At 37.3% G+C, this 27,624-nt stretch overlaps 3 protein-coding genes across 8 annotated transcripts in view; 1 reads left to right on the top strand and 2 right to left on the bottom strand.

Annotated features, from left to right (window-relative positions):
- The window catches only part of LOC311275595 (mitogen-activated protein kinase kinase kinase 5), a 17,404-nt gene extending 5,745 nt beyond the window's left edge, over nucleotides 1-11,659 (bottom strand). Inside the window, exons 1-20 of one of the 3 annotated variants that reach the window (XR_014624954.1) lie at nucleotides 11,158-11,659; nucleotides 10,923-11,062; nucleotides 10,287-10,474; nucleotides 10,016-10,184; nucleotides 9,432-9,538; nucleotides 9,176-9,346; nucleotides 8,079-8,191; nucleotides 7,501-7,660; nucleotides 7,050-7,200; nucleotides 6,585-6,689; nucleotides 6,287-6,336; nucleotides 5,142-5,237; nucleotides 4,628-4,718; nucleotides 3,171-3,304; nucleotides 2,522-2,649; nucleotides 1,714-1,850; nucleotides 1,481-1,586; nucleotides 1,227-1,384; nucleotides 678-873; nucleotides 29-191 (exon numbers count right to left, since the gene is read on the bottom strand). Coding sequence is in view for 2 of the 3 variants with exons in the window: in XM_084384723.1 (XP_084240849.1) it covers nucleotides 29-191; nucleotides 678-873; nucleotides 1,227-1,384; nucleotides 1,481-1,586; nucleotides 1,714-1,850; nucleotides 2,522-2,649; nucleotides 3,171-3,304; nucleotides 4,628-4,718; nucleotides 5,142-5,237; nucleotides 6,287-6,336; nucleotides 6,585-6,689; nucleotides 7,050-7,200; nucleotides 7,501-7,660; nucleotides 8,079-8,191; nucleotides 9,176-9,346; nucleotides 9,432-9,538; nucleotides 10,016-10,184; nucleotides 10,287-10,474; nucleotides 10,923-11,062; nucleotides 11,158-11,488 (2,894 nt within the window). In the remaining variant the exon portion in view is untranslated. The remainder of the gene's footprint in view (nucleotides 1-28; nucleotides 192-677; nucleotides 874-1,226; nucleotides 1,385-1,480; nucleotides 1,587-1,713; nucleotides 1,851-2,521; nucleotides 2,650-3,170; nucleotides 3,305-4,627; nucleotides 4,719-5,141; nucleotides 5,238-6,286; nucleotides 6,337-6,584; nucleotides 6,690-7,049; nucleotides 7,201-7,500; nucleotides 7,661-8,078; nucleotides 8,192-9,175; nucleotides 9,347-9,431; nucleotides 9,539-10,015; nucleotides 10,185-10,286; nucleotides 10,475-10,922; nucleotides 11,063-11,157) is intronic. The other 2 variants (XM_084384723.1, XM_084384722.1) reach the window with 2 other exon arrangements.
- A 1,679-nt stretch (nucleotides 11,660-13,338) lies between these two features.
- The window catches only part of LOC311306776 (polycomb protein SCMH1), a 32,901-nt gene continuing 18,615 nt past the window's right edge, over nucleotides 13,339-27,624 (top strand). Inside the window, exons 1-2 of one of the 4 annotated variants that reach the window (XM_084435339.1) lie at nucleotides 13,339-13,428; nucleotides 26,312-26,323. The gene's annotated coding sequence lies outside the window, so the exon portion shown is untranslated. Of the gene's footprint in view, nucleotides 13,437-26,311; nucleotides 26,324-26,998; nucleotides 27,088-27,624 lie in introns of those variants that run through there. The other 3 variants (XM_084435342.1, XM_084435341.1, XM_084435340.1) reach the window with 3 other exon arrangements.
- LOC311275630 (uncharacterized protein) lies at nucleotides 15,536-23,242 on the bottom strand. The gene is made up of 24 exons (XM_084384767.1): nucleotides 22,654-23,242; nucleotides 22,456-22,578; nucleotides 22,285-22,311; nucleotides 21,096-22,193; nucleotides 20,866-21,005; nucleotides 20,554-20,755; nucleotides 20,336-20,452; nucleotides 19,959-20,158; nucleotides 19,658-19,805; nucleotides 18,873-19,571; nucleotides 18,658-18,776; nucleotides 18,382-18,543; nucleotides 18,180-18,224; nucleotides 17,967-18,059; nucleotides 17,675-17,749; nucleotides 17,505-17,593; nucleotides 17,271-17,373; nucleotides 17,069-17,185; nucleotides 16,883-16,986; nucleotides 16,646-16,801; nucleotides 16,512-16,575; nucleotides 16,241-16,369; nucleotides 15,929-16,024; nucleotides 15,536-15,769 (listed from the first exon to the last, which is right to left on the bottom strand). Exons 4-24 carry the CDS (start codon nucleotides 22,114-22,116, stop codon nucleotides 15,677-15,679), a joined length of 3,972 nt encoding a protein of 1,323 aa, XP_084240893.1. The 5' UTR covers nucleotides 22,117-22,193; nucleotides 22,285-22,311; nucleotides 22,456-22,578; nucleotides 22,654-23,242; the 3' UTR covers nucleotides 15,536-15,676.

Raw genomic sequence — 27,624 nt, 5'->3', positions numbered from 1 at the left:
GAATCTGGGATCTGATGCATTGACTCACGTCAAAAAGCCACTGGAGCTGGGAGGACTTTCAGCCATGTCATTTCCTTTGAAGGCAGGAGTGGTCCTTCTCAGATCAAAAGAGCAGGACAATTCATTGTGTTCAGCATCTGTGTTCTCCACACGCAATGCAATGGGTACAGACATGCTCCTGTGAAAGTCTCCTACAATATAATGTCAAAATAAACTCAAATATCAAATTACTTTGAAGTATAAATCACTATTCATAAATGGGTGTTTCTGCAACTTTGGGCACTTTTATGTCCCAGGGGTTCATTTAGATTAAAAATAAAATATTTCAACCTTTATCTTTTTATTATATAAAGATCATAATTCAACTGTCTTGGGAACTTTTATCATGCCTCCATTTTTCTAATGTTTTTCATATTAGTGGTCAATGTTGTAAATGACACTTTATGATAAAATAAATAACAATAAACAAGCAAACAAACAAACAATAAATAATAATTTCTCGTGTGATGCCTGTATAAACATTACTGGACAAATGAATAAAAAAGAGCGAGTCTGTTTATTTTCTAAAAGTGCACACAGACAAAAGTGCCCAAATTTGAAGAAACACCCAATTAAAGCTGTTGGTCTTAAAGTGTTAAAGTTCACAAGAATTTAAGGACGTGATTCTACATGCTCACCGGCAGGTTCTTTCAGAGAGTTGTCGGACTGAGGCTTTGTCCTCTTCCTGGGACTGCCCTTCAGAAAGCTGTTCTTCAGGAGCTCTGAAGCTGTGGCTCTCTTGTCTGGGTTGGGTTCAAAGCAGCACACGATGAAGCCTTTAGCTTGCTCTGACATGCACTCTGGAACTGTGGGGTGAATCTTAAACATGCCCACCTGCAGGAGGACAATTACTCAGTAAACTGTTTTGAAGGAGAAATTCACATTTAGGCCCGAAACACACTCTTTTCACACCATCATAACACCGCCAGTCTTACACCATCAGTCTTTGCCACAAGGGGCGCTATACAATAAATTAGAATAAACCATCTTCTGTTCTTCATGCATTTGCACATGCATAGAGGCTTTTTTTCTGGCCTTACAGTGAATCTAATAAATATGCAATGAGGCATGAAGTCAATTGTGAATGTGAGAATGGAATGCAAATACACTTCACAGTTGATTTAACATGGTTATATAACATCAGTTTAAAATAACACTTGGATTCCTGCTTCAAAAACCTGTAGCACCTTAAACATGGCCGCCTGAGGACTTCCCAGCTCATAAAAAGGTGGTTTCCCAGTGGCCATTTCTATGATGGTGCAACCCAGAGACCAGATATCAGCCGGTTTGCCGTACCCACGAGGACCTTGGTCGATGATCTCTGGAGCCATGTACTGCAGAGTGCCTGTGGCCAAATAAATCAGGAGGAGTTTGAAAAGCAAACACACAAGAGTACATAATGTAACCTGAGAAGCATGCAGGTATGCACTAGGAGACTCACCCGTGAACGTCTCTGTACATGGGTTGATTCCTGCTAGTCTCTTAGAGGTGCCAAAATCTGATATCTTCAGCACACCGCTGTACGTATTTATCAAAACATTATCACCCTGGTGAGATAAAAAGTGTGTGATGTAAAGTATGACAAGTGATGAAAAAAATGCAGCTGAAATGTTGCATTTCATGTTGATGAACAGATAGCTTTAAAGCAATGGCAGCACTGAGATGTATTCATACCTTAATGTCTCTATGGACAATCTGATTATCATGGAGATATTTCAGCCCTTCCAGAATCTGCTTGGTGTAGAAAACAATGGTCGCCTCATTATCTTTAAGAGGCCCCCACTTTGATCTTAAGAGAGAGGACAAACTTCCTGTAAAGGAAGAAAAAACAAGTCAATACATGATGGTTAATATTCAGGAACTGTGTAATCATACATTTTAAGATAACAGACTGTATATCCATATGCACATATACACATATGAAAAGTCAATAAAATAGACCACAAAATGAAAAGAATTGTAATCTTTGAATTTTATACTGATTTCATTTAATGCTCTATTCACAACAATTTTAGCTTTTTAGTGGTTTAACATACACTACTGTTAAGCAAGTGTTTTGCTTTGAAAGTAATACTTTTATTCAGCACAGATGCATTAAATTGATCAAAAAGGGCCAGTAAATACATAAATTATTAAATGCTGTTCTATTGAACTTTCAATCCATTAAAAAAATAATACAAAAGATTAAGCAGCCCAACCATTTTCAACACTGCCAATAATAGGAAAGGTTTCCTGAGCAGTATATAAGAATGTTTCCTAAAAGTAAGCATATTAGAATGATTTCACACACACACACACACACACACACACACACACACACACACACACACACACACACACACACACACAAACAACACACACACACTTCCAAGGATTTCTCAAGAACCAAGGATTTCTCAACAGACTTCACAAAAATCAACATTCCTCCATGTCATCAAAGAGGAAAACTTAATCAGAGAACAATGAGCAAAGTACGCCACACCTCCCGGAACCTCCTCCATGAAGATCTTGATGAAGCCATCCTCACTGACTGATCCCAAATACTGAACAATATTCCTGTGCTTCAGCCTCTTGTGTAGGGCAATCTCCTCGTGGAGCGGCTGAGAATAGCTAAGAGCCAGAACGAGAAAGACAAGAAAGACCAAGATGGAAGAGAAAAAGTCAATATTATTATGATGATGTAAGCTATACAGTTCTGACCACAATCATAAGGGTTTTATAGGCATATTTGGTAAAACAGCTAAACACAAATCTTGGATCACATGGAAAGGTCGACATCTGCAAACAGTCCATGTGAGGACAGTTTAAACAAGCATTAGTCCTGAGGACAAACATCACTGGGCCATGGGGACCTCTGAACATGGTCAGAGGTCAACAAACAAGTGCTGGATTTTTGCAGAAGCAGATCAACAATGTACCTAATACACAGTTAAGTGGCCTAAAACTATAAACAACACACAGACACACAAAGATATACACACATACATACATATATACATATATATATGCCAAAAGTGGGCAGGTTTTAGGTGTTATGAAAGTATGTTTTACTATGTTGTTAAGTGACATACATCAAGATCAATGTAGGCATTTAACCCACAAATATCAACGCAATTGAAAAACGTTCATACGTGCTGTCTTTCTCTGGGATCTCTTTGATTGCGATGCGCACATGATTGCTGAGGTCCCGTCCAGCGTACACCACTCCATAGGTTCCTTTCCCCAACACCACCTTGTCTTTGTTCTCATTTATCTCATAAATGTACTGAAAGAGAAATAGTACCATAATGGAGTCATATAATGGACCAACTTCACCCAATGGGTGAAGACCAGTGATGCATATATACATATATCTATACAAATATAGATTTATCACTAATATGGATTTCTCGTTAAAAGTTACTCCAATTATTTTTTTAAGGAAATTAATACTTTTATGTGGCACGGATGCATTAAAATTATCAAAAGTGATAAAGACATTTATAATGTTATATAAGATTTCTATTTAAAAAAAATGCTGTTCTTTTGAAGTTTATATTCATCAAAGAAGCCTTAGAAATGTATCAGTTTCCACAAAAATATTAAATAGCATTAAATAACTGTTTTCAACATCGATAATAAGAAGAAATGTTTATTGAGCACCAAATCAGCATATTAGAATGATTTCTGAAGGATCATGTGACACTGAAGACTGACGTAATAGGTGCTGAAAACATATAATAATATTATAATATATAATTATAATAATATTTCACAATATTACTGTAGCCTTGCTGAGCATTTTTTTTTTAAATTCAAACCTACCCCAGCTTTTGAACAGTGATGGCAAAATCGAGCTTTTGAAGCATTATGAGATGAGCTGTTCTGTGAAGTATTTGACATTTAAAAGAACACTGTATTCCCAATGCTTTTTTTTTTTTTTTTTTTTTTTACGCACAACTGAGTTTGGTAAGAAGCAGCATTACATTTCACACCTAACTGCTAAATTCAACAAGCACTAAACTGGCAGTAAGGACACATGACAGCAGGAAGTATGTTTAAATGTGCAGTCTTGTCAATAGTAAAGATAGTTAAAGAGGAAGCCAACAGGCTGACAACACAATTGCATTATGGTACTGGTAATAGTGGTATCATATTCCCAGTATGCAACGGGAAACTGCATTTGGAATGATACACAATGAAGAGAACTATTTGGCCATAAATGTCAACTTAACTCTTTCATGATGATTAAACTTTTCATTAAAAAAAACAACAAAAACATTAAAGCCAAGTCAAGACATCTGTTCAAGGCAGTAACACTACATATCCTGACAGGCAGAGTCCAAGCCAAAAGAAATGTATAACCTTATCGGTTCATCAAAACTAAACCAACCTGAAAAACATCTCAGGTTATTCTACACAAAAAATATAAACCTATTCTACCTGAAAACATTAGTCTGCATCAACAAAAGTAATTTTTATGGCTTGTGTAACACGAATAAGGTAGAAATAGCTGCTTAATGAACCAAGTGCACATTTTCACTCATGCTGAACATGATTACTGGGCCTGAACAAACAATGAGAGGCAATTCTTGGTGATTTCTCTCACCTCTAGAACTCCTTCTCCTCCCCTGATTGAACTGGAATCTTCCACGGGACTTTCTGTTTGATGCAATAGAGAGTTCACCAAATCACAGAACCTGAAAAGCAACACACAGATTGTAGGGTTTCAGAATATGTTCAATGGAAAAAATCTTTAATTGTGACACATTTCTTCATGATGTTCAAACATGCACAAACACTTGATCATTTGGCCATTACGTAATCACGAAATGTTTTCATTGGAAGAATGAGAATAACTTAAGATAAGGTCAAATGTGACTTCCTGAACATGATACAACAGAAGGGTAAGTAAATATGGCATGTATTTCAAAGGCTCAGTGAATAGTGCCTGGAGCAAGTATGAATTTAACAGTAAATATCAAATTATTCTTAAAACTAATTTACATAACCTATTCTTTTAGGAGTTCATTCTCTGCCAAAAACACTAATGACATTGGAGCTCTTCCCTCATGATGTCCTTGGCAGCATGTTTGAGTGATGCGTCAGCCGGCGGCTCTCACCCTTTACAATGAAGATCACTGGGAAAGTACAACTGGAAGTCATCTGAATTGTACAGGACATACAGGAAGCAGCTCCGTTCGTCGAACTTGGAGACGCTGCACGAGTGGAATAACAAGAGATTTTCAATACAAATGACAAATCAACATGAGCATTCTCAATCCAATCCAACATGCCAGAAAAATAAAACATCAAAGAAAACGGGATAAGCTCTTTTACACTGGTTTGTACTCCTAAAACTCCATTCGCTCCCTTGGGAATTTATAGCCTAATACTTAGAATGTTTTTAGAATGGCTGCTTTTAAAATTAAAGTAAAATAAAGTGTTTTTGTGGTGCAGTTATTTTGTTCTATTACATGAATGAGACACATTTAATGCCTCATGCCTTAAAATGTTAATATTGCAACAACGTGAATCTGACAACTACGTGAATCTGACAACTACGTGAATCTGACAACTACTGTAGTCTTGTAGCACACAACAGCTTAAAATCCAAAGTTTTAGGATAAAGTGTGTAATTTGTGTTATAAAATGAAACGTTAAAAAGTCTCTTCAAATAATGTCAACCACTTATTTTACTGAATACATATTTTAGACAAATAAAAATCCACTGGAAAATTCCACAGGCAATAAAACAGCTCTTTGCAACTCATAAACAATTTAATGACAAATATAACACATTCCCGTTAGAATCTGTTTGGAAATACTAATTCTAACAGGAATAGAGATCCCTCTAAGAGACTATGTATCCATAACTAAAATGATTTTTTTTTTAATATGGGTCGATCTGACCTTAATTATCAACATCCATTTTCATTTGTTTTACAACCTGAGCTCAAAACAACATGTCCGCTGCCCTAAGGGCTGGAAATAGGAACAAAACCAGTAAGAAAAAGAACTGAAGTCTCCTGTTTAGGAGACATTGACCTGTAGCTTAAAAAGCTGGAAAGAGGATAACAGGCATCAACTAGGCCATGCAACAAGGAAGTAAAAAAAAAAGAAAAGATCTATTCAGAGAAAAAAAGAAAAATCGCTGGACTGTGGCCAAAACAGAGCAGCCCTAGTGGGACCATAAACTGCTGCAAGCTTGGAAATGGAAAACAGAAAAAAAAGTGGCAATTGCAGTATTCTCATAAGCCCACAGTACCTTACTCCACGAATAGCAGATGCTGGGAAAGTCCACTCATGAAGACCTTTCTGGGAAAGCCAAATAAAGCACATTACACTCCCACAGACATGTAGAAAAGGTTGAATTTTACTGCATAAAGCAGCTCAAGTTCACACCATCTTCTGTCATGTTAAATGATGCCTGTCTTTCACGTAAATTATTTAATAAGATGGAAACTCAACTACGTGACAACACAATGCAATGTAACTGCACCCTGCACAATTAGGCTACTCCTAAATGCCATGTGTGAAAAGCGCCAAGAGTCAAGGGTGTTTACCTCGAGTGGAGTGACGTGTCTCAGCTGCACCGTACGGCTGTCATCTTCCTCACTTATGCTTATTATACTAGGTTGGAACACTTTAGTGGGCTCCAGAATCAGAACCTAAAAAAGATCAGATATTTTGGGTCTGCTTATATTCTCCACCTTTTTGGCTTTTCCTTTAAGTAAAGCAGGCTGATTTAGTAAAGGTCCCAATACAGTTCAAGCGAAATCGAAGAACGAACTGGCGTGACGTCATTTAGATCAAATCAGGCCAAAACGAAGTTCGTTTGCACAGCACATATTTACACATTCATCCAACTGCTGCTCTCAGCAGCGTGGGCGGCGTTGGGATGTTTGCTAACAGTATACCACTGGTCACGTATTTCAAACTTCTTTTTATTTCGAACTACTTCGCTGTGAGTATATTGGAGCCTTAAGGTTGTCCTGTCCTACAGTTGCAGAGAAAAGAAGTGGTCTTACCGGGCAGCGTGCTGTGGAAACTGTAGGCTTGCATGCCTGCACCATCAACTCCATCCAGAAGTCCACAGTTTCCTGTTTAGGATGATTCGCGTCTTTGGGTTTGGCAAATTGCTTGTATAGTATATACGTCTCCATAATGGATGCAACATACCTGATTTGCAGGAGAAATCACCTTGCAGTAAATAATACATGTCTTATTCAGGGTTGTAAATGTTAATTTAGTGTGATTACTTCAACACGATAATGTAATTATTCATGACCCTGTCCAATTCAAACTTGAAGTACTTTAATTTTTTTAAACTGACAGGCCTAAATTTATTTTCACTAATAAAGAGGGTCACTACAGTTCTGAAAATAAAACTTAGTTTGTTAAAAAAAAGTTTGGTTTTAACTTCATACTACCTTATCAAACCAAACTAAACATAGATAATGAATCATTTCCTTGGCTCACCACATTGGCGCTTTGATTCTGTAGAGTTTCTCGGAAGCTTCTATGACTTTCTTGTGCTCGTTGGCCAAGATTCCAGCCCCCAGATAAAAACCAACATCCCAGTAGTCCTGCATCTTCTCAAGACAGCCCTTCCTGCCCAGCAGGCTACTGAGTGTGACACCTGCACAACAGGCACAAAGAACACCACAAACCAAAACTCAAATACCTTATAATAAATAAAAACTCTGGGCTATAGCATGATCAATCTCAACTTCAGTGTATGTATGAAAAGCATGAGACAGGGCAGCACGTCAAAAGTGTGAAAATAAGGCAACACCTGTTTAACAACTCAAACAGTTATTTTCTCACATTCTATATACTTTGTGTTATCATGCATTCATGTTCAAAGCCTGAAGCATTTGGATAATAAAAGTAGGCCACTAAGTATCAGTTTCTATACATCACCCTGCTAAAGAGAAAATACCATGCAATAGCCAACAAAGCACTGCATGATATGTAGACCGAACCATGACCCATCTCTCTGTTTAAAGTGCACACAACCAGAGCAGTGAAGCTAAATAAAGGACACATAAACACACCGATTTTCCGCAGTTCAATAGAGGTGTCGAATTCATGCCCAGCAGCCATCAGGAGCACAACATTATTGATTCCAGAGTGCAAAGAAGGTTCAATCTCAAAGGCCTTGCCATACCTGCAGGACAAACATAGAGGTAGAAACACAAGACACCATTACTGTACAATGAATATTAGAGAAATTAGCATTAACACAAATACCTGAACATAGCTGATTGGATCACTGTTTAATGATTAATGATTGGATCACTGTTTGAGCCACATAAATAAATAAAAATATGAATTAGTATTTCATCCCATTTTTAGTTCATTAATTAAACATTATTTAATCCAGACACATTTACCTGAGAAGCAAAACTGAATTAGAATTTTTTTTTTTTTTTTTCAGGGAATATATCTTGAATTAATTCATTTTTCATACCCCATTGCAATTTTTTTTTCTAGTTTGAAGCATAAATCTACAAACATTTATGTTATGCTTAAAACTTTTTTTTTTATTATTATTAAATGTATTTGCCAATGGATAGGAAAAAAATAATTATTTGAAAACAGGACATATATATATATATATATATATATATATATATATATATATATATATTAGGGCTGTCAAAAGATTAATCGCATCCAAAATAAAAGTTTGTGTTTATATAATATATGTGTGTGTACTGTGTATAATTATATATACATGCATGTGTGTGTATTGATATACAAAATAATTATAAACAGTACACACACATATATTATGTAAACACAAACTTTTATTTTGGATGCGATTAATCGCGATTAATCTTTTGACAGCCCTAATATATATATATAACAACAAGTCTTATTATCTCATGCAAATTAGTTTCTCAATAAATGCATCTTTTCTTGTTTTAAAGTTGTTTACATATTTTTTATGTAAAGCAGGACAAAATTACTGAACAATACAATGGAAGGATGTGCAGAACACTGGACTTCTATTAACTTTTATTTGTATTATTTAAGATCAGATGTTCTCTTACCACGGCACATTATAGATATAAATGTGTGAAATACATTTAACGGTCAACAGTCTTGTGATGCTCTGTCGATCGAGAAGATAAAGGCCGGGACTCACCAGTAACATGCTCGATCTCTGCTGTATGTGTCTTTGAAGCCTGAACTCAGGAACATGTCCTTGTAGACGCGCCCGCACAGGCAGTACACGTCTGAGGCCACGGTGTTCCCTGACTCCACAATGGGCAAAATGAGCTTTAAAGCCTTGTCACGATCACCGGGGTGATTCCTCCTTTAAACACATAAATAAAATTTATGTTTACTCCAATAAATTGATGTTTGTGTAATGTATTATTAAAAACAAAAACAAAGCTCACCTGTTCAATGCAAAAATATACTGAAACTTAATGTTCTGATGTGATATCACCATGCACATGGGCAAATTATTCAAGGTCTCCAACAGATTTATGATGGAGTCGTAGTCCTTGAATCACATGGAGAAAGAGGAGTTCAGTTTCAATAAATTATTCACATGGCACTTCTTATATTTCACAACCATTGTCAAATATTATTGCTTGTTCCTCTGGGTAGAAAAAATATTTATTTTTTTATTTGTACAATAAAATTAAAAGCGCACGTAGCATGAAAATCTTAAAGAACAAGAAGCAATAATTTACTACATGATTTATTACATCAAAGCCGGTGAGATCTCTTTTCTATATCTCATTAATAATTGAACAGATTCAGGTGAGTATCACAGCAACAATCAAAACATTCACACAAAGAATCGCTGATACAATCATGCATTCAACAGCAAATATTGAAGAAATACACATTATAGGGAAAAAGTATGATACAAGGACTTATTTGTTGAAAACCCATTTCTATGCATGAGTATCATTCATATTCGTGTTTGTAACTGAAAGCTTAGTGTTGTACACATGTAACTCTAGTAACTCACTGGGATGTCTCTGTAAGACAGTAGGAGGCTCATAACAACATCTGGACTCAGAAGCTCCACCGAGTCCAGACGCTTCTGGATCCGGCCAAGCTCCTGACTAAGCGCCGCTCCGGAGAAGTGCTCTCGAGCCAAACGGATCTCCCTGCGGATTGCCTCGTGGAGGTATTCGCTACAAGGCGAGAATGTTTTAAGATTTTATTCAGACAATATAAAAATAACATTTAGCAATTGACATCCAGGGAAAAGAAAATGCACAAAATTACTTTCCTACCTTGAATGAATGTGAACACCTTCCAGCAACTTGACCAGTCGATCCACCAAAGGGGTCAGCAGGGATTCAAACTTAAAGCTGGAATGAAGGAAATCTTTGATCCCTCTCATCAGTGTGGCATCACAGGCAAATACTTTACCTTGCGGTGACACCATGTAGGGGATAAAAGTATAGCTCCCACATTGTTCCTAGAATAAAGAATAAGGAAGACCAAACAAATGCATCATTATATAGGACCGGGACTAGTTGTCAAAAGGATGGTCAGTGAGTTTCTATAAGGTTCAGAGAAAAAGTCAAATTATACAAATGCGTGTTTTAGATAGGTTTTTGGGAAATAAAAAACTTAAATTACATTAATTTTAGAGAATTCTACAATCCACATATAGCATCTAGAACATCAATATCATCATATTTTGGAATATCTGTTAGATACAATACATTCAGTCAACTATTTAATGAAGATTTAGCCTAACTAAAAGATCGAACTGTATTTATTTTTATATAACGTTAGTCTATAGAGAAACTGACTTTCAAAAATACAGAAATATTCAATGGAATAAAACATTTATTAATGCTGACTTTCGAAAACAACCTTGCACTTTACAAATCTGAAGGACGTGTTATTGTGGGTCTCACCTTCACAACTTGAAGATGCTCCTCTTGTTTGTTGCAGTACAGGATGACATTGTTGGTCATACTGAAACTCTCTCTGACACCCAGGTGATAAAACAGAGACGGCTGGCAGATAGAGTTATTCATCTCCACCACGACAACATCTAAAACACAACCGTTTAAAGTTAAAAACCACCGCTTACACGTGCACTTTGGAAATTTTCCTTAAAATCCCAGTTATGTACGTGCCAAAACTTGCCTGCGTTGTAAAAAGTGTCCAGGATTTCAGTCGTTCCCAACGCAATGCGCTCAAAAGAAACGCTCTTCAGCACAGCGTGCGCGTCCTCGCAGGCTTCTGTTAGACATGCATGAGAAAGATTCTCCTCAGTTTGAGGCAAAGACCCGTCCCCAACGGCGATATACACCACGTTTAAAGCCCTGGTTCGACTCCGCGGGGATATTATGCCTTTACACCCGCCGCCTATTTCGAGAGCCAAAGGATCCTGCCATAAACTTCCAGCAGAAACTCGCACGGGATCCTTTCTCTTGGTCTCGCGCAGGCTCATGCGCCTGCGTTCAGTCGTATACATGGTGTATCTCGAAAGCAGTGCCTAGCTAATAATGAAAACCATCCTGTGTTCGCGTCCTCGACATGCCTTCACTATGGCGTACAAGTATTCCAGTAGTTTTTCAGGTAAGACTCGAGGAGGATCTCGAGGACGCGCCCTCCTTCTGCGCCCCGCCCTCCTCGTGTCACGCTCAGTCCACAGCTGTGCGACCTCGCCTACAAGTACAACCGCTGCTTGCTCAATAACAATTTGCCTGTCTTTGTTTTATGCAAAATTGTTCTATTACAAAAACGTTTTCACTAATAGAATACATATATTATTTATATTGATTACATATAAAAATGTATAATGTATATTAAATAATTAATTGATATATTCAAAATTATGAATGCTTATTTATTAATATATTTTATTATTAATATCATATAGTAATTTTATATGCCAAAAGTAGGCATGTTTTAAGTGATGTTTACAGTGTTTTACTACATTGTTAAGTAACATACATCAAATTCAAACTTACACATATTTTTCACAAGTGTCTACTATATATAACTACATTGTTAAGACACATACTTAAAATAGGTACAGCTTAAATGTAAATGGCTCACAATAAAAATTATTTTGATTATTCTGTTTCTTCACATGTCTCATCACAGTAGACATCACATTTCCTTGGTATCTCTATAGAGTCATTAATGTTGTAAATGACTCAACAACTGTAAGGCAGTCATCATTTTTGAAACATGGGTATATATTATTTTTTACACAATATCATGTATATGGTTGTTTATTACACTCTAGTTAGATCATCATAGTTGTATTTGTAATCATATAATAATTAATGTTGACAAATACATTTTCAGTTTAAAATTAAACACCTTGGTCTGGAAACCATTAACAATAAAACGAACAATAAAATAAAATGTGACCTGAGACAAAGGAAAAGTTCACAATCCTGCATTCTTCTTCATACATAAACAAACAAAAAAAGTGATACAAATAAAAAAAGCTGTTGTCTTCATCTCATAACAGTGAAAGTGACGTGATGTGAAGGCCAAGGAGGCCTTCAGGAAGATTTATTTTTATTTTTACAAGCACTCTATTGTACACATATTGTGCAGGGACTTAATATTTAATTAAACACATAATCTTTTTCACAGACTGTGACATTTTATTTGGCATCGGCATCACAAATCCTGCGAAGTTTTAAAAAAAAATTGTATGTATGTACATTTACACTATATATATATATATATATATATATATATATATATATATATACTACATAACACTATACTTAGTAGTATATTACCGTTGCATCAAATTACAAAAGAATAGTTAACGCTGCTGTGAGGGTGTTTCTAATAGTGTGGGAGTGACAATAAAATTTACATCTTTCTCTCTTCTGACTGCCATTATCAATATCTCTCTTTTTTTCTTTTTTGAAAGTTGTGACAATGGAGTTTTTCTTTTGCTATTTGAGCAAATGGGAACACAAAATTATATGTAATGTATTCTCTCAATAACCGCTAGAAGTTTACCCAACTATGACGACATCCACTTCTGAGAAACCCGGAAATTTGAAAAGGGTCTATTACAATGAATTCATTAATGAATTTCATGTAAGTAAATAAATAAATAGGCTAAATGTGAAATTATAAATGTGTAATAAATAAAGAGTACGTTTTTTTTTTTATGTAAAATGATAAGTGACCTGTTCAGACGGACACAAGAAACGAGTTTTTATTCCAAACATTTTGGTGAACAAACATACACATTACAGATAACTAGCATTGCCTTATTGACCCATTTTGATAGGAGTCTAATCGTCCCGTACAGTCGCGTGCAGTGCAGCCCCTCCCCTCTCCACGCGCTGCTACTGACACACACAAGACTACACGCGCACTAAAAACATGGCGGATAAACACTAACCCTCACACTTGAGAAATCACACAAAAACCGAGTCGGGGTTCAATCTTCAGCTGGCTGGCAGGAGCCGCCACTGGATGTCACGTGACCTGTCAGTGGCAGACTGGCAGATGCCAGTCTAATTCTGGCATAACACGTGACCTGTCAGTGTGACCTGTCAGTGTCTGGCTAGTTGTCTGGCAGTCTGCCTTTGGCAAGTTTCAGAAACCGTTGATTTGAATTTAGAGAAGTTTATCCCAATTAAACCAGTTAAAATGGACATGATCAGACTGGTTGCTTACTGACGCTTAGCAGTCAGCCGCATCTGAACTGCCTGTATAACGCGTTGTCTGACACTGTCGCTGTAAGGAAATACATTGTTTTCTTTTTATGAATAGAATCTCATGCATCTATTATTTAGTATTAGTAATGTTTTGGATAATTTTATCCCAATTAAACCAGTTAAAATGGACATGATCAGACTGGTTGCTTACTGACGCTTTACCGGATGCTCAATCCAGTCAGCCGCGGCTGAACTGCCTGTATAACGCGTTGTCTGACACTCTTGCTGTAAGGAAATACATTGTTTTCTTTTTATGAATAGAATCTCATGCATCTATTATTTAGTATTAGTAATGTTTTGGATAATTTTATCCCAATTAAACCAGTTAAAATGGACATGATCAGACTGGTTGCTTACTAACGCTTAGCAGTCAGCCGCATCTGAACTGCCTGTATAACGCGTTGTCTGACACTCTCGCTGTAAGGAAATACATTGTTTTCTTTTTATGAATAGAATCTCATGCATCTATTATTTAGTATTAGTAATGTTTTGGATAATTTTATCCCAATTAAACCAGTTAAACTGGACGTGATCAGACTGGTTGCTTACTGACGCTTTACCGGATGCTCAATCCAGTCAGCCGCGGCTGAACTGCCTGTATAACGCGTTGTCTGACACTCTCGCTGTAAGGAAATACATTGTTTTCTTTTTATGAATAGAATCTCATGCATCTATTATTTAGTATTAGTAATGTTTTGGATAATTTTATCCAAATTAAACCAGTTAAAATGGACATGATCAGACTGGTTGCTTACTGACGCTTAGCAGTCAGCCGCATCTGAACTGCCTGTATAACGCGTTGTCTGACACTCTCGCTGTAAGGAAATACATTATTTTCTTTTTATGAATAGAATCTCATGCATCTATTATTTAGTATTAGTAATGTTTTGGACAATTTTATTCCAATTAAACCAGTTAAAATGGACATGATCAGACTGGTTGCTTACTGACGCTTTACCGGATGCTCAATCCAGTCAGCCGCGGCTGAACTGCCTGTATAACGCGTTGTCTGACACTCTTGCTGTAAGGAAATACATTGTTTTATTTTTATGAATAGAATCTCATGCATCTATTATTTAGTATTAGTAATGTTTTGGATAATTTTATCCCAATTAAACCAGTTAAAATGGACATGATCAGACTGGTTGCTTACTAACGCTTAGCAGCCAGCCGCATCTGAACTGCCTGTATAACGCGTTGTCTGACACTCTCGCTGTAAGGAAATACATTGTTTTCTTTTTATGAATAGAATCTCATGCATCTATTATTTAGTATTAGTAATGTTTTGGACAATTTTATCCCAATTAAACCAGTTAAAATGGACATGATCAGACTGGTTGCTTACTGACGCTTTAGCAGTCAGCCGCGGCTGAACTGCGTGTATAACGCGTTGTCTGACACTGTCGCTGTAACGAAATACATTGTTTTCTTTTTTTTTAATGGAATCTCGTGCATCTATAATTTAGTATTAGTGATGTTTTAGAGAATTTTATCCCAATTAAACCAGTTAAAATGGACGTGATCAGGTTGCTACTCTCGTTATCGTTGCCTGCCTCTCAAGGAAATTAATCTGATTTGTATGGATACTGCAGAGTTGTGACGATTTAATCGTTGTGTAAAAAGTTGTGCAATAATGTAGATGCAGAGTAGCCTATTAAAACGTGAATTAATCCCAATAACATGCTTCATTGTCATTGCTTTGAGAATTTTCTGTGACAACATAGTGCAATGCTTTTTATTAATTCAATTAAATAAAGCTTTTTAATAATTAAATAAAAGATAGACAATTTAAACTGTAAAATCACACATCACAGACTGTATCAATACTTTCAAATTTACAAAGACTATTTACAAATTTAACCCAAGAAGCAAAAACTATTTACAAATAAAAACAAAGACACAAAATCTATTTAGAAATACAAATACAAGAAACTAGGCCATTGCTTGTACATTAAGTATTATTCCACACACAGACAGGGTGCAGCTGCAAAGGCCATTTCCGCTTGGAATCTGTGGAACCTCTCTGTCTTTCTGAGAATCAGAATGGTTATCTATAACCAAGGGCAAAAAACACTCATTAAAATCTTATCACACATTATAATTGATGCATTAAATGTAGAATTTGCAGAATGTAGAATTTCACACACTATAATTCAAATATATCATTAGCTCTTGAATTATTATTGTGTTTTTCACAAAACATGATATACCTCAGGTGTCATGACTTCCATAGCATACGAAGGGCTAGATAAATCTGTTTTTTCCAATGCCAAAACACTGTACACCTTGTCAATGATTCCCTCAGTCTATGACAAACAACAATGCAAATATTTCACTTATTAGTTTAAAAAAAAGTCAGCATCGAAGAATCATTTCATTACATTCCAATAGTTTCAGATTATAGTGAATGAATCTATACAAATAAATAATTGTGGTTTGTTAAGATGTCACCTCACCTCAAGACTCAATGTTGCAACCAAGTTAATGTACAACGTTTTTATTCAAAAGAAATATTATTGTACCTGTTCTTGATCAAAAACGGAGATCCGTAGGTTGCATTGGTTTTTCAGTTTGGGTGCATAATTGGGATGTTTATGTAAAAACATTCTGTGTGATCTAACAGCACCAGATGTGAGGTCATGATGCAGTTTCTAAAAAAAAAAGAAGTTTTTTTTTACAGCACAATATTACTAATTATCAATGCTACATATGTTAATCCTGATATTAATTATTACATGTTTTATACAAATATGTTTATGTGCTATTTTATTTAAAGGTTTCCATAACAATTACCACAATTTCTTCATCCTCCACAACTGTGTCAACCAAAAGTCCCTGTTTCAAAGCTGAGAGGGTGCTGTAAAATAGACACATGCATTAAAAGCAACTCAGTAAGCTTTTCTTTGTATTATGGTTCAGCTGCTTACCTTTGAAAAGAATATGGTTCTTGATCACATCCACAGCTGAAGGGTGTATCTTTGCGAATTGTTGTAGGGTCTATGCCAGCACAATCTGTGTGTAACCATTTGTTGCACAGATCACACTGAACCCACTTCATCCGTTTGATGTGTGGATGCAGGGTTCTAAAAACATATACATTATTGTAAATTCAAAGCAGCAATATTATTTTACACTTAAACTCGCAATTTATGTGGTGCACTTACTTATTTCCTGTGTTTTGATAAACACATGCTTTTATGCCCTGGGCCATGCAGCTGTTGGTCTCTATTTCACCTTCCTCTCTTTCTCCAATTGCAGTCGGAAAGTCCTGTACAGTAGTACATGAGTTTTAGTATTGTCTTTTTTCTTGGTCAAATTCTATTGAAATTTTTAATTCCTGTTTGTCTTACTTCAGTTGTCACATCTTTCAACATGCATGTGGCATGGTAAACACGCAGATGTACTAGCTGACAAGTTTGAAGCACTTCAGAACACATTTTCAGGTTTTTAGCTTCCATTTCAGCTGCCTTTAAAACAAAAAAACACTGAAGCGGTTCACAGCCCAAAATAACACATTTTAAAACATTTTAATAGTGAAGTGAGAAACCTTACAGTGCAAACAAATACCCCACAGTTCACACCATCTCTCTGCATCCATTGTTCGGGTCTGCAAACAGTCCAGCCATCCAGTGACCAATGTTTCTGGAAAGCCTCTCTAAAAAGATTTTAAATTAAAACAGAGCTGTCATGTCATGCATCTTTCACATCTTCTATATATTATTAATATAATGTTTTAAACTAATTCATGTTTTTATACTACACTTGTAAAGATGAGAAATTACTTACCTCAGAATCTCCATATCATTTTTTTCAATGGAATTGTAGATCATCATTGAATCATAAATACGCACTTGTTTTCCAGAGACATCGAAAACCTGTGAAAAAATCATATGAAAAGATACAGTCAGCATATCAATTCAATGTTACAGCACAACTCAGTTTCTTGCAAACCTTACCCAGAGTATAAAGTGGTTTCCCAGTTCTGGATTGTCACCACCAACGATTCTTGGGAGCAGGATTTTTTGAGCATTCTACAGTAGAAAACACACACACACACACACACACACACACACACACACACACACACACACACACACACACACACACACACACATGAACACATAATATACTGATATACTGTGTGTGTGTGTGTGTGTGTGTGTATATATATATATATATACACACACATACTGTATATGTATATTATGTGAAAAAACCCTCAATTGTTATACAATGACTCAAGTATACCTGAAGATCTTGCACATGTGACCTTGAAATTGCTTTGTTTTTTGTCCACTCTCTGTACCACAAAATGTACACATCTGTGTATAAGGCAACAACCTGTGCATAAAATGAATTTGAAATTAATTATACTATGTTTTTAACATTCACAGAGCAATATGACAAATCAAATGAGAGAATTGCATATCTGCAAAGAGCATTGAATAGACAGTTACTTACATTCTGAGTTTCTGCTGCAATTTGAGCAAGACGACAGTTCACTGCCTTTAAATAAATGACACGGACTTTAATATAACAAAATGTGATGAGTGCATTGTGAATGTGCATTTAGTTATATTATATGAACTGTGTGCAGATTCATGTACTGAGTTCCTAATAAATCATTGTAAAGCAAACATACGAACATTGTAAGCACACTTACATTATCATTCAACCAAGGCATGTTCTTGTTTGGGTCTTCCTCTAATAGAGAAGAGGGGCAAACACTTCTCAAGTCCGCAATATACAGTGTTGCATATGCTGAAAATTTGTGAATTATTTGTCTCTCTCTCCTCCAGGCAATGTAAAGTTGTTTCAGCTTGTCCTGTAGTTCCAAAACAGAACCTATTAATTGCATGTAAATTAAACAGAAAATACTACAGGTGTAGTTTTTGTTACTATATATATATATATATATATATATATATTCAGTCTGTACCTTATTTTGTTCACTTATAGGAAACAATGACACAGTGAAACTCCCCATATCTTCCTCAACTTTATCTGGTTCTGCTTGTGGGTCAGTTAATGACTTTGCAGATGTTCTTTGGTACATCTCTGCAATGATATGGCATAGTATTGAGATAAAATGAAAACTGTATGTTAATAACATTTGTAGTACTACATGAACTTTAATTTCATGAACTATATTACCTTTGTCTGTTTCCTCATCCACACCAATTAATAGGTGTCCATGTCGCCCTAAGTGCACATCTTTTTGGGACATTTTTTGAATGTCCTGCAAGAAGTGATCGTTGATCCTCTGGTTGTGCAAATGGAAAGACAGCCGTAAGGCGAACATGTAATGAGTGTCCTTCAATTGGCAGAGGAAATACTTGCTGGTTGACAGCTCTTTGTTTATTTGCTCTGCTGAAGATGAATTAACAATGCAGGCTAGATCTGGCAACAGTTTTATGCTCCTAAGTTTCTCCTCAGGCCTTTTTTGGTTTTTCTCATGAAAACGGTCATAGAGGGAGTACCGTTCACTAGTTCCAGTCAGAGGGTGAGGGCAGGTGAATCTGTCAGTTGTTTGACCGTCATGGATTTTTGGCCCCAAAGAGCTTTGAAGGGTTTTCACCCATTCCTTCTGCACTGTAAGTTTTTTTTCCAACGCAGCAGAAATGTTTTCTGCTGTTGGAGCACATAGCCTGCCATCATGTGGTTGGAAAAAACGTTGTTGAGTCCTATTATTGACATGTCTGGCAACACGTCCAGCTACATCAGAAATGAAGACCGTGGGTGGACATTTGAAACTCAGGAGACCATCTCCATGGTCTCGAGCAGATTCCTGCCACCACAGGGGTGAATGATAGTAGACAACACCATGGGTGCACCCAAGATGCAGTACCCCTCCTGTGGTAAAAAAAATGTCCAGATGTATTAAAAAAAAATATTGTCCATTCTGTACCATGCTTGTAATTGGCTATATTTTATCTTACCTCCTGTTTTGTGAAGCTTCACGAACATTTTTGGATATATATCCTTGTACAAAAGAAGTTCCTCAAGCCTATTAATGAGGTCAGACTGTGAGCCACTTGCTGAAATGCCTAGAGCATTGCATGCCATTGTAAGATCTTCTCTTCGAGGCTAATAATGATGGGGAAAAACATGCATATGGTAAAAAAAGACAAATTGACTCCAAAGTGTTATTTCTGCTGAAAGTGATACATTAAACCTATAAATAAAATATTTCATAGTTTTATAATAGAATCAGAATCAGCAATAATCAAATTGTATTACCCCTTTGAGCTCTAATACTTGCAAAATCCTGTCCTCATCAAATTCCTCATCTGTCCTCTTTGTCCACAATCTGTCTTTCTGGGAGAGGCCTTTCAAAATCTCAGTCTTTGGTATGACATCAGATATTCTGGAGTGTTGTCCAATCCATGGCGTAAAGGCAGAATATGTCAGGGAGCTAGAAAATGGGTTTTGAGATGACCCTGAGGGAGGGAGAAAGGGAGGGAGTGAGTGGGTAAGTGGGTGACTGATTAAGTAAGTAGGGAGTAGGGAGGAAGGAAGGACGAATGGGATAGAGGGAAGGAAGGATGGAATTGTAAATCAAATTTAAAGTAAGTTGGCATAATGTTTAAGAAGTAGAAGTATATTACACAGCTTACCATCACAAAGTCCTGTTGCAATTATCTCCTTCTCAAGGTTTTCCCATCTAGCTGAGACGTTCACCTGTGTGTCCTGTGAAGTGGTGTTTGTCAGGTCTGGTCGTCTCATGAGATGCACTGCAGAAAGAAAGTATTTTAAGAGCAGACAGTGGAAATTGTTGTTACCAAATTTTGAGGGTAAAGCAGCTTTTTCATGAACAGGTACACTGAATTCCTACCTGGTAAGTCAAAGGCCACTTTCCAGTTGGTGTCAGCAATCAAAATAGGAGGATGGTGGCCACAGCGGTAACAGAGGTAATTGTAGGTGTAACTCCTCAAAGCAGAGAAGTGGTAAAACGCTTTCCTTATTGTGTTGTGTGGAATGTACACTTTACTGTGTTCCCCCAATGTACGCAAAAAACGTCCAATAGCAATGTGGTTCTGTTGCAGGTAAAGACAAATTTACATAGTAGTTAAGCCAATATGTAAGATAATGTTCAGGTAAATATTAAATCCTGTATCCTAAAATTCACTAATTTTTTTAGACTTACAGAAAGACCTGTTGTCAAAAGTGAGCACAAAGGGATTGTGAGGAACACTTTGTTACTGAAATTGTGAAATCCAGAATCATATTCTTGGAATCTGACTGGGGTTCCACAAACAGGGCATTCCTTTATGTACACAGCAATACCTGAGCAAAAAAAAATACATAAATAAATCAAATATAATTATATACAACAGAAAAATGTTTCCACTGCAACTCACAAAGTGTGACAAATACCTCTGTGCACAGAAAATAAAGCATAAATGGTAGCGTGCTTTGTCTTCAGGATTGCTTCACTGAGGTCAGGGTAGCATGGTCCGGGGCAGTAAGGGCATTGTGTCTCTTTAGGCACAAAGCTTTCAGGTATTGTCATTTCCTTTAAAATTAAGTCTTGTGGAAGATTTTCCGGAATTCGCTTGCACCTAAAAAAGTAGTCAGTCATTTTAATCACTGCTGATGCTGTCTCAGTTGATGGTTGTGATTCATCATCTCCCTCCAGTTCTTTCTCCTCAAGATCTTCAATTTCTTCAGGATTTGCATTCGAAAGATCTCTCAGTAATAAAGGACGCTCCTGGAATACCCACCACATGCATATGTATCTGTGGACACAACTCAGTCTGTGTTTACTGCCCCCACATTGACAGTGCCATCTTCCAGACATTGTGTCAAATGTCACAATGGTTCGCCCAAGCTTACACCAGTTGTCCTTGAGGTTGGTAAATACTGAAAAGTAAATGTAAGTCTGTGATAGGCCATATTCCCCCCAAAAAATAGGGAATACACAATCAACCTCCTCTTCACTGGCCTTCAAATGTAAGTCCTTACATTCCTGGGCTCTTGACTTTGAAATTAGTCCTTTGTCTAACATTTGCTCCAAAGATACAGAGTTTAATGGTCGTGGAGGAATGTAACGTTGTGCAGAGATAGTTCTTCGAAGGTGGTGGCATTCAGTTCCTGGGTCTCCACTCTGGGCTGCTATCTTTGCCATGTCTCTGCAAATGTCAGACTCACAATATATTTGTCCAAGGAGAAGCGATTTTTTTACATGGACTGGCACTCTTGGCCCATGTAGTTCCTTTGGTGTGACGTATAGCGCGTTTTTTTTATCTATGCAAAGCATAGGTTGCTCCAAGCCATGTTGCATTTTCTCATGCCTTTTCAGATTAGATGTGTTGGAAAAGTCAGCTCCGCATTTAAGACATTTGAAACGAATCTTTTTTGATTCTGTCTGCAAAACTACATGGGGTTCTTGTTGCATTTGAGTATTTGTTTGCTTCTCTGAAAGTCTGTCCTCGGAAAAAGAATCTTTTTGCTCATGGGTGGGTTGTTGGGCCACTAAGGAATAAAGAACAAAAAAAGATGTAGCATTCTAAAATGAATTGCTAAAACAAGCAACTGAACTGATGTTACAGAGAAATAGTCAAACCTGAAGATTTTTCTGTCACTTCAAAACCTATGAATCCAGGGAAAATGTTTTTTTGTTAGTGCCAGTTCTATGCGATTTATGATTTATTGATATTTTTGTATAATGAATACAGCTGCACATACACAATTAAACAGTAAACTGTGCTAGGTCAAAGTAAAAAATAACACAAACCATGGTTTTTCAGATGAGCTTTGAAATCCTCTGCTCTCCCTAAAGTATTTGTACACTTTGGACAATGCCAGTGACTCCGGCCTTGCACTCCATCAGTGCAGTAGCAGGGTATAGTCAACTTCACTATAATAAAGTACATAAAAACAGTGAGAAACATATAATAGGAAGATCCAATGATTAATTATTAGAGTAAATTACCAGTTTTTGCTTCTCTGTAAAATATTGCATATCTAAAATGCCGCTGTGACAGATGTGTCTGTGTCAGTCTGACTGCAGTCCTGCAGTAAGGACAGTTAGTGTCTTCACTAAGACTATATAGTTCATCTTCTGAAGCAAACACAAATTGCCTCTCTGAAAAAGAAAGAAATATTTGAAACAGCTTTAGAATTATTTATACAGCTACATGATATTTAAAACTGTATTTTAAACATGTAAAGTGTAATAAAGTGCTTATTACAGTACAGAACATGTATTTTTAAACATAAGGTTCAGGGGTGTCATGCAAAGTAGATTTATTTAAGATAATGTTGCAATACGTGACTGACCCAGAATGCACCATTTACCTTATACCTGTATGTTTACCTTTCATTTTAGATCTGTGTTTGCTTTCATTGAGAAACCTTTGGTGCCAGTACAGGCACAAAGGGAAGTAGAACATTAAGGTCACAATTTTATTCAAAAATATAATTAAAAAAGTATATACATTTTAACTGTACATTACAATGTTATGTTTTGTCTTATATGTAAACATTACATTGTGCAGATGTTTTAAAGCACCTAACCCAACCCCTAACACCCTTTTAAGTGAAACGCAGAGCTAAGGTCATAGGGCAAAAAATTGGGTTGCAGTCAGGAAAAAAAATTCAATATACTTTACTTGCCTGCCATTACTGTGGATTCTCAGGTGTAAATTCAGAGACCTACTGAACAAAAGTAATTAAGGACACAAAAAATACTTTCCATACTTACAACAATCTGAAACAAACGACATCAAAAATATAAATACATAATATTAAGTCATAATAATTGTTATCAATTATTATTAAGGTGTTCGGTGAAGTTCTGGAAGTCTTCGTGCGATACATTATTTTTGCAGTGGCTACATGCAATGCTACAATATAGCCGAAACTTACCTCCCACTTCGTAAGATCCCATATTAATTGGCCTGGGTATAATTTATTCGAAACTGTCAGATTCCTATATAGTTTACTTTACAATAATTTACGTAACATATGTCATTTATAGGGTATAGTTATTTTTATCTAGCTTACTGAAGTGGTAACATGCCATAAACCTCTAATTCTTACGTCAAGATCCCACCGTTTAGTGGGGTCGGGTGGGTAGGCGATTCAAACAGTCAGATCCCTGAACACACGTGACGTTACAAAAAAGTTTATCTAAATATTTATTTCAGTTCATTAGACAAAAAAACATATGTAGTTCACAACATAGCCTAGATAGTGAATATACTTAGCCTATATAATTAGTGAAATTGTTTAACAATTATGGAACGATAGAGAAAGATTACCCCACTGTAAGGCCTATGAGATGAGCGCCCACCAAAGCGTCAGTAAGCAACCAGTCGGATCACGTCCATTTTAACTGGTTTAATTGGGATAAAATTATCTAAAACATCACTCATACTAAATTATAGATGCATGAGATTCCATTCATAAAAAGAAAACAATTTTTTTCCTTACAAAGACAGTGTCAGACAACGCGTTATACACGCAGTTCAGCCGCGGCTGACTGGATTGAGCATCCGGTAAAGCGTCAGTAAGCAACCAGTCTGATCACGTCCATTTTAACTGGTTTAATTGGGATAAAATTCTCTAAAACATCTCTAATACTAAATTATAGATGCACGAGATTCCATTCATAAAAAGAAAACAATTTATTTCCTAACAGCGACAGAGTCAGACAACGCGTTACACGCAGTTCAGCCGCGGCTGACTGGATTGAGCATCCGGTAAAGCGTCAGTAAGCAACCAGTCGGATCACGTCCATTTTAACTGGTTTAATTGGGATAAAATTCTCTAAAACATCACTCATACTAAATTATAGATGCATGAGATGCCATTCATAAAAAGAAAACAATTTTTTTCCTTACAAAGACAGTGTCAGACAACGCGTTATACACGCAGTTCAGCCGCGGCTGACTGGATTAAGCATCCGGTAAAGCGTCAGTAAGCAACCAGTCTGATCACGTCCATTTGAACTGGTTTAATTGGGATAAAATTCTCTAAAACATTACTAATACTAAATAATAGATGCATGAGATGCCATTCATAAAAAGAAAAAAAAATTTTCCTTACAAAGACAGTGTCAGTCAACGCGTTATACACGCAGTTCAGCCGCGGCTGACTGGATTGAGCATCCGGTAAAGCGTCAGTAAGCAACCAGTCTGATCACGTCCATTTTAACTGGTTTAATTGGGATAAAATTCTCTAAAACATTACTAATACTAAATAATAGATGCATGAGATGCCATTCATAAAAAGAAAACAATGTATTTCCTTACAGCGACAGTGTCAGACAACGCGTTATCGCAGTTCAGCCGCGGCTGACTGGATTTAGCGCCCAGCAAAGCGTCAGTAAGCAACCAGTCTGATTTCTCTAAAATGCCAATCATGCAAAAGGACATAATCATATCAACAGATGCATAATAAATGAGCTAGAGAGGGAGGAACACAAAACACATAAACTGGCAAAAATCAATGGTTTCTGAAACTTGCCAAAGGCAGACTGCCAGACAATAGCCAGCCACTGACAGGTCACCTGATATGCCAGAATCAGACTGGCAGCTGCCAACAGCCCACTGGCAGCGGCCAACCAGCCACTGACAGGTCACATGAAATGCCAGATTTAGACTGTATGCCAACCAGCCACTGACAGGTCAAGTGAAATTCCAGAATCAGGCTGTATGCCAACCAGCCACTGACAGGTCACGTGATATGCCAGAATCAGACTGTATGCCAACCAGCGACAGGTCACGTGATATGCCAGAATCAGACTGTATGCCAACCAGCCACTGACAGGACACGTGATATGCCAGAATCAGACTGGTAGACGCCAACCAGCCACTGACAGGTCACGTGAAATGCCAGAAACAGACTGTATGCCAACCAGCCACTGACAGGTCACGTGATATGCCAGAATCAGACTGGCAGACGCCAACCAGCCACTGACAGGTCACGTGATATGCCAGAAACAGACTGGCAGACGCCAACCAGCCACTGACAGGTCACGTGATATGCCAGAATCAGACTGTATGCCAACCAGCCACTGGCAGGTCACATGATTTGCCAGAATCAGACTGTATGCCAACCAGCCACTGGCAGGTCACATGATTTGCCAGAATCAGACTGTATGCCAACCAGCCACTGACAGGTCACATGATATGCCAGAATCAGACTGGCAGACGCCAACCAGCCACTAACAGGTCACGTGATATGCCAGAATCAGACTGTATGCCAACCAGCCACTGATAGGTCACGTGATATGCCAGAATCAGACTGGCAGACGCCAACCAGCCACTGACAGGTCACGTGATATGCCAGAATCAGACTGGCAGACGCCAACCAGCCACTGACAGGTCACGTGATATGCCAGAATCAGACTGACAGACGCCAACCAGCCACTAACAGGTCACGTGATATGCCAGAATCAGACTGTATGCCAACCAGCCACTGACAGGTCAGGTGAAATGCCAGAATCAGACTGGCAGCTGCCAGTCTGCCACTGACAGGTCACGTGACATGCCAGTGGCGGCTCCTGCCAGCACTGACAGGTCACGTGACATGCCAGTGGCGGCTCCTGCCAGCCAGCTGAAGATTGAACCCCTACTGCAAAAACCTTTCCGCGCAAGGTAAACAGTCCCCTTCCTACCGTCCGTAATAATTGCTTAGCAGTTATTACATCACTTTGTAACTTTAGTTTCGGAAAATGTAAAGGGAAAACACAAAAAGTGACTCAAGAGAGTTGCTTGAGGTTAGCATTTAGCTAATGCTTGTTGTATATGCATTGGAGGTGTTGCCTTACAAAAACAAAGACCCAAATAAGTATATTTTACTGTTCGTTTCCTAGGATCGAGGTCAGAATAGCGTAAAGAAATATGCAATTGAGAAATGCGATACGAAACATGGCATGATGCTACGTAGCATAGCAGCATATTTGTTGAGTGTGGTGTTTTGTATGCTGTGTTCTTAAAAGTCTATTGTTTTATAGCGTTAAATGCACATAAATCATCCCTAGAGAGTTTGGCATGATTTTAAATGTACAAAAAAAATACAGAATAAGCTTTTTTTCGAGTTGTCGAGCTGGAGGAGTGTAGCGTCCCAGTGAAATGAGGCTGTAGTGATGCTTGGTTCGTGAACGAATCTTTTAAGTGAACGATTCATCATCCATTTGTATGGATCGACTCATATTTTTCTCCTCTCGTGCCTTTCGTAGCACGAATGAATCTTTTTTAATGAACTGATTCAAAAGACTCGAGTCACTGGGATGAATCAAATCCCTGCCACTGCGCGCTGTCATTTATGGAGAGGGAGGGACTGTGTGTTTGGCGCTCAAAGGCGCTCTGCATTTGAACAGAGAACTGGAAAACTGGGAGACAAGGAGCCATCTTTTGAGGTATCTGTACGCATACAGTTAGTTTTTATTGATTCAATCTGCATTTAGACATGAAGGAGCGGTGTACGAACACAGAAATTATCAGATGCGCGCGAGCAGAATAACTAGTATTGACTGAAACATTTTTGACTGCTTAAAAAAAAAAGATGGTTTAACGGGATCTTATCGTTTATAGTATTATTATCTTGTTGTTGTTATTATCTTATTATTCATTTGAATATGAAGGGTTCCGTATCTCTTAACAGCACTGCCCAAACATGTCGCTTGTTGTTTACTAAGTTACTTCACATTGACCTTTTCGGTCATTGCTGGTTGTTAAGCGTCTGACTCAACGACCCTTTGTGCCAGTCCAGAAAGAAAAATGTTAAAGGGGTCAATCTGTGTGAGAAAAATGTCCTTTTAGCTAGTTGTCTCATCCATGTCCATGTTATTGTCCTTTTGGGAATATAGCTGGTTGGCAGTGTTCAGCATTTTGAGAATGAGAGACCAGTGACAGCTGACCAGGACAACAATTCTCTGCCTGAGAGACAGACAGAC

Source organism: Rutilus rutilus (assembly GCF_951802725.1).
Source record: "Rutilus rutilus genome assembly, chromosome: 17".
Classification (NCBI taxonomy): domain Eukaryota; kingdom Metazoa; phylum Chordata; class Actinopteri; order Cypriniformes; family Leuciscidae; genus Rutilus; species Rutilus rutilus.
This window is presented reverse-complemented; position numbering and strand designations above follow the sequence as displayed.

Bases quoted from the DNA above. Each gene is read 5' to 3' on its own strand.
- LOC311275630 (XM_084384767.1), bottom strand. From the start codon at position 22,116: ATGCAACAAGAACCCCATGTAGTTTTGCAGACAGAATCAAAAAAGATT. The intron at 19,806-19,958 runs GTAATACAATTT...CATCATTATTAG, and splicing joins AAGTATTAGAGCTCAAAGGG to CCTCGAAGAGAAGATCTTAC. The intron at 17,594-17,674 runs GTAAGGTTTGCA...ATTTTTTCACAG, and splicing joins GAAACCACTTTATACTCTGG to GTTTTCGATGTCTCTGGAAA.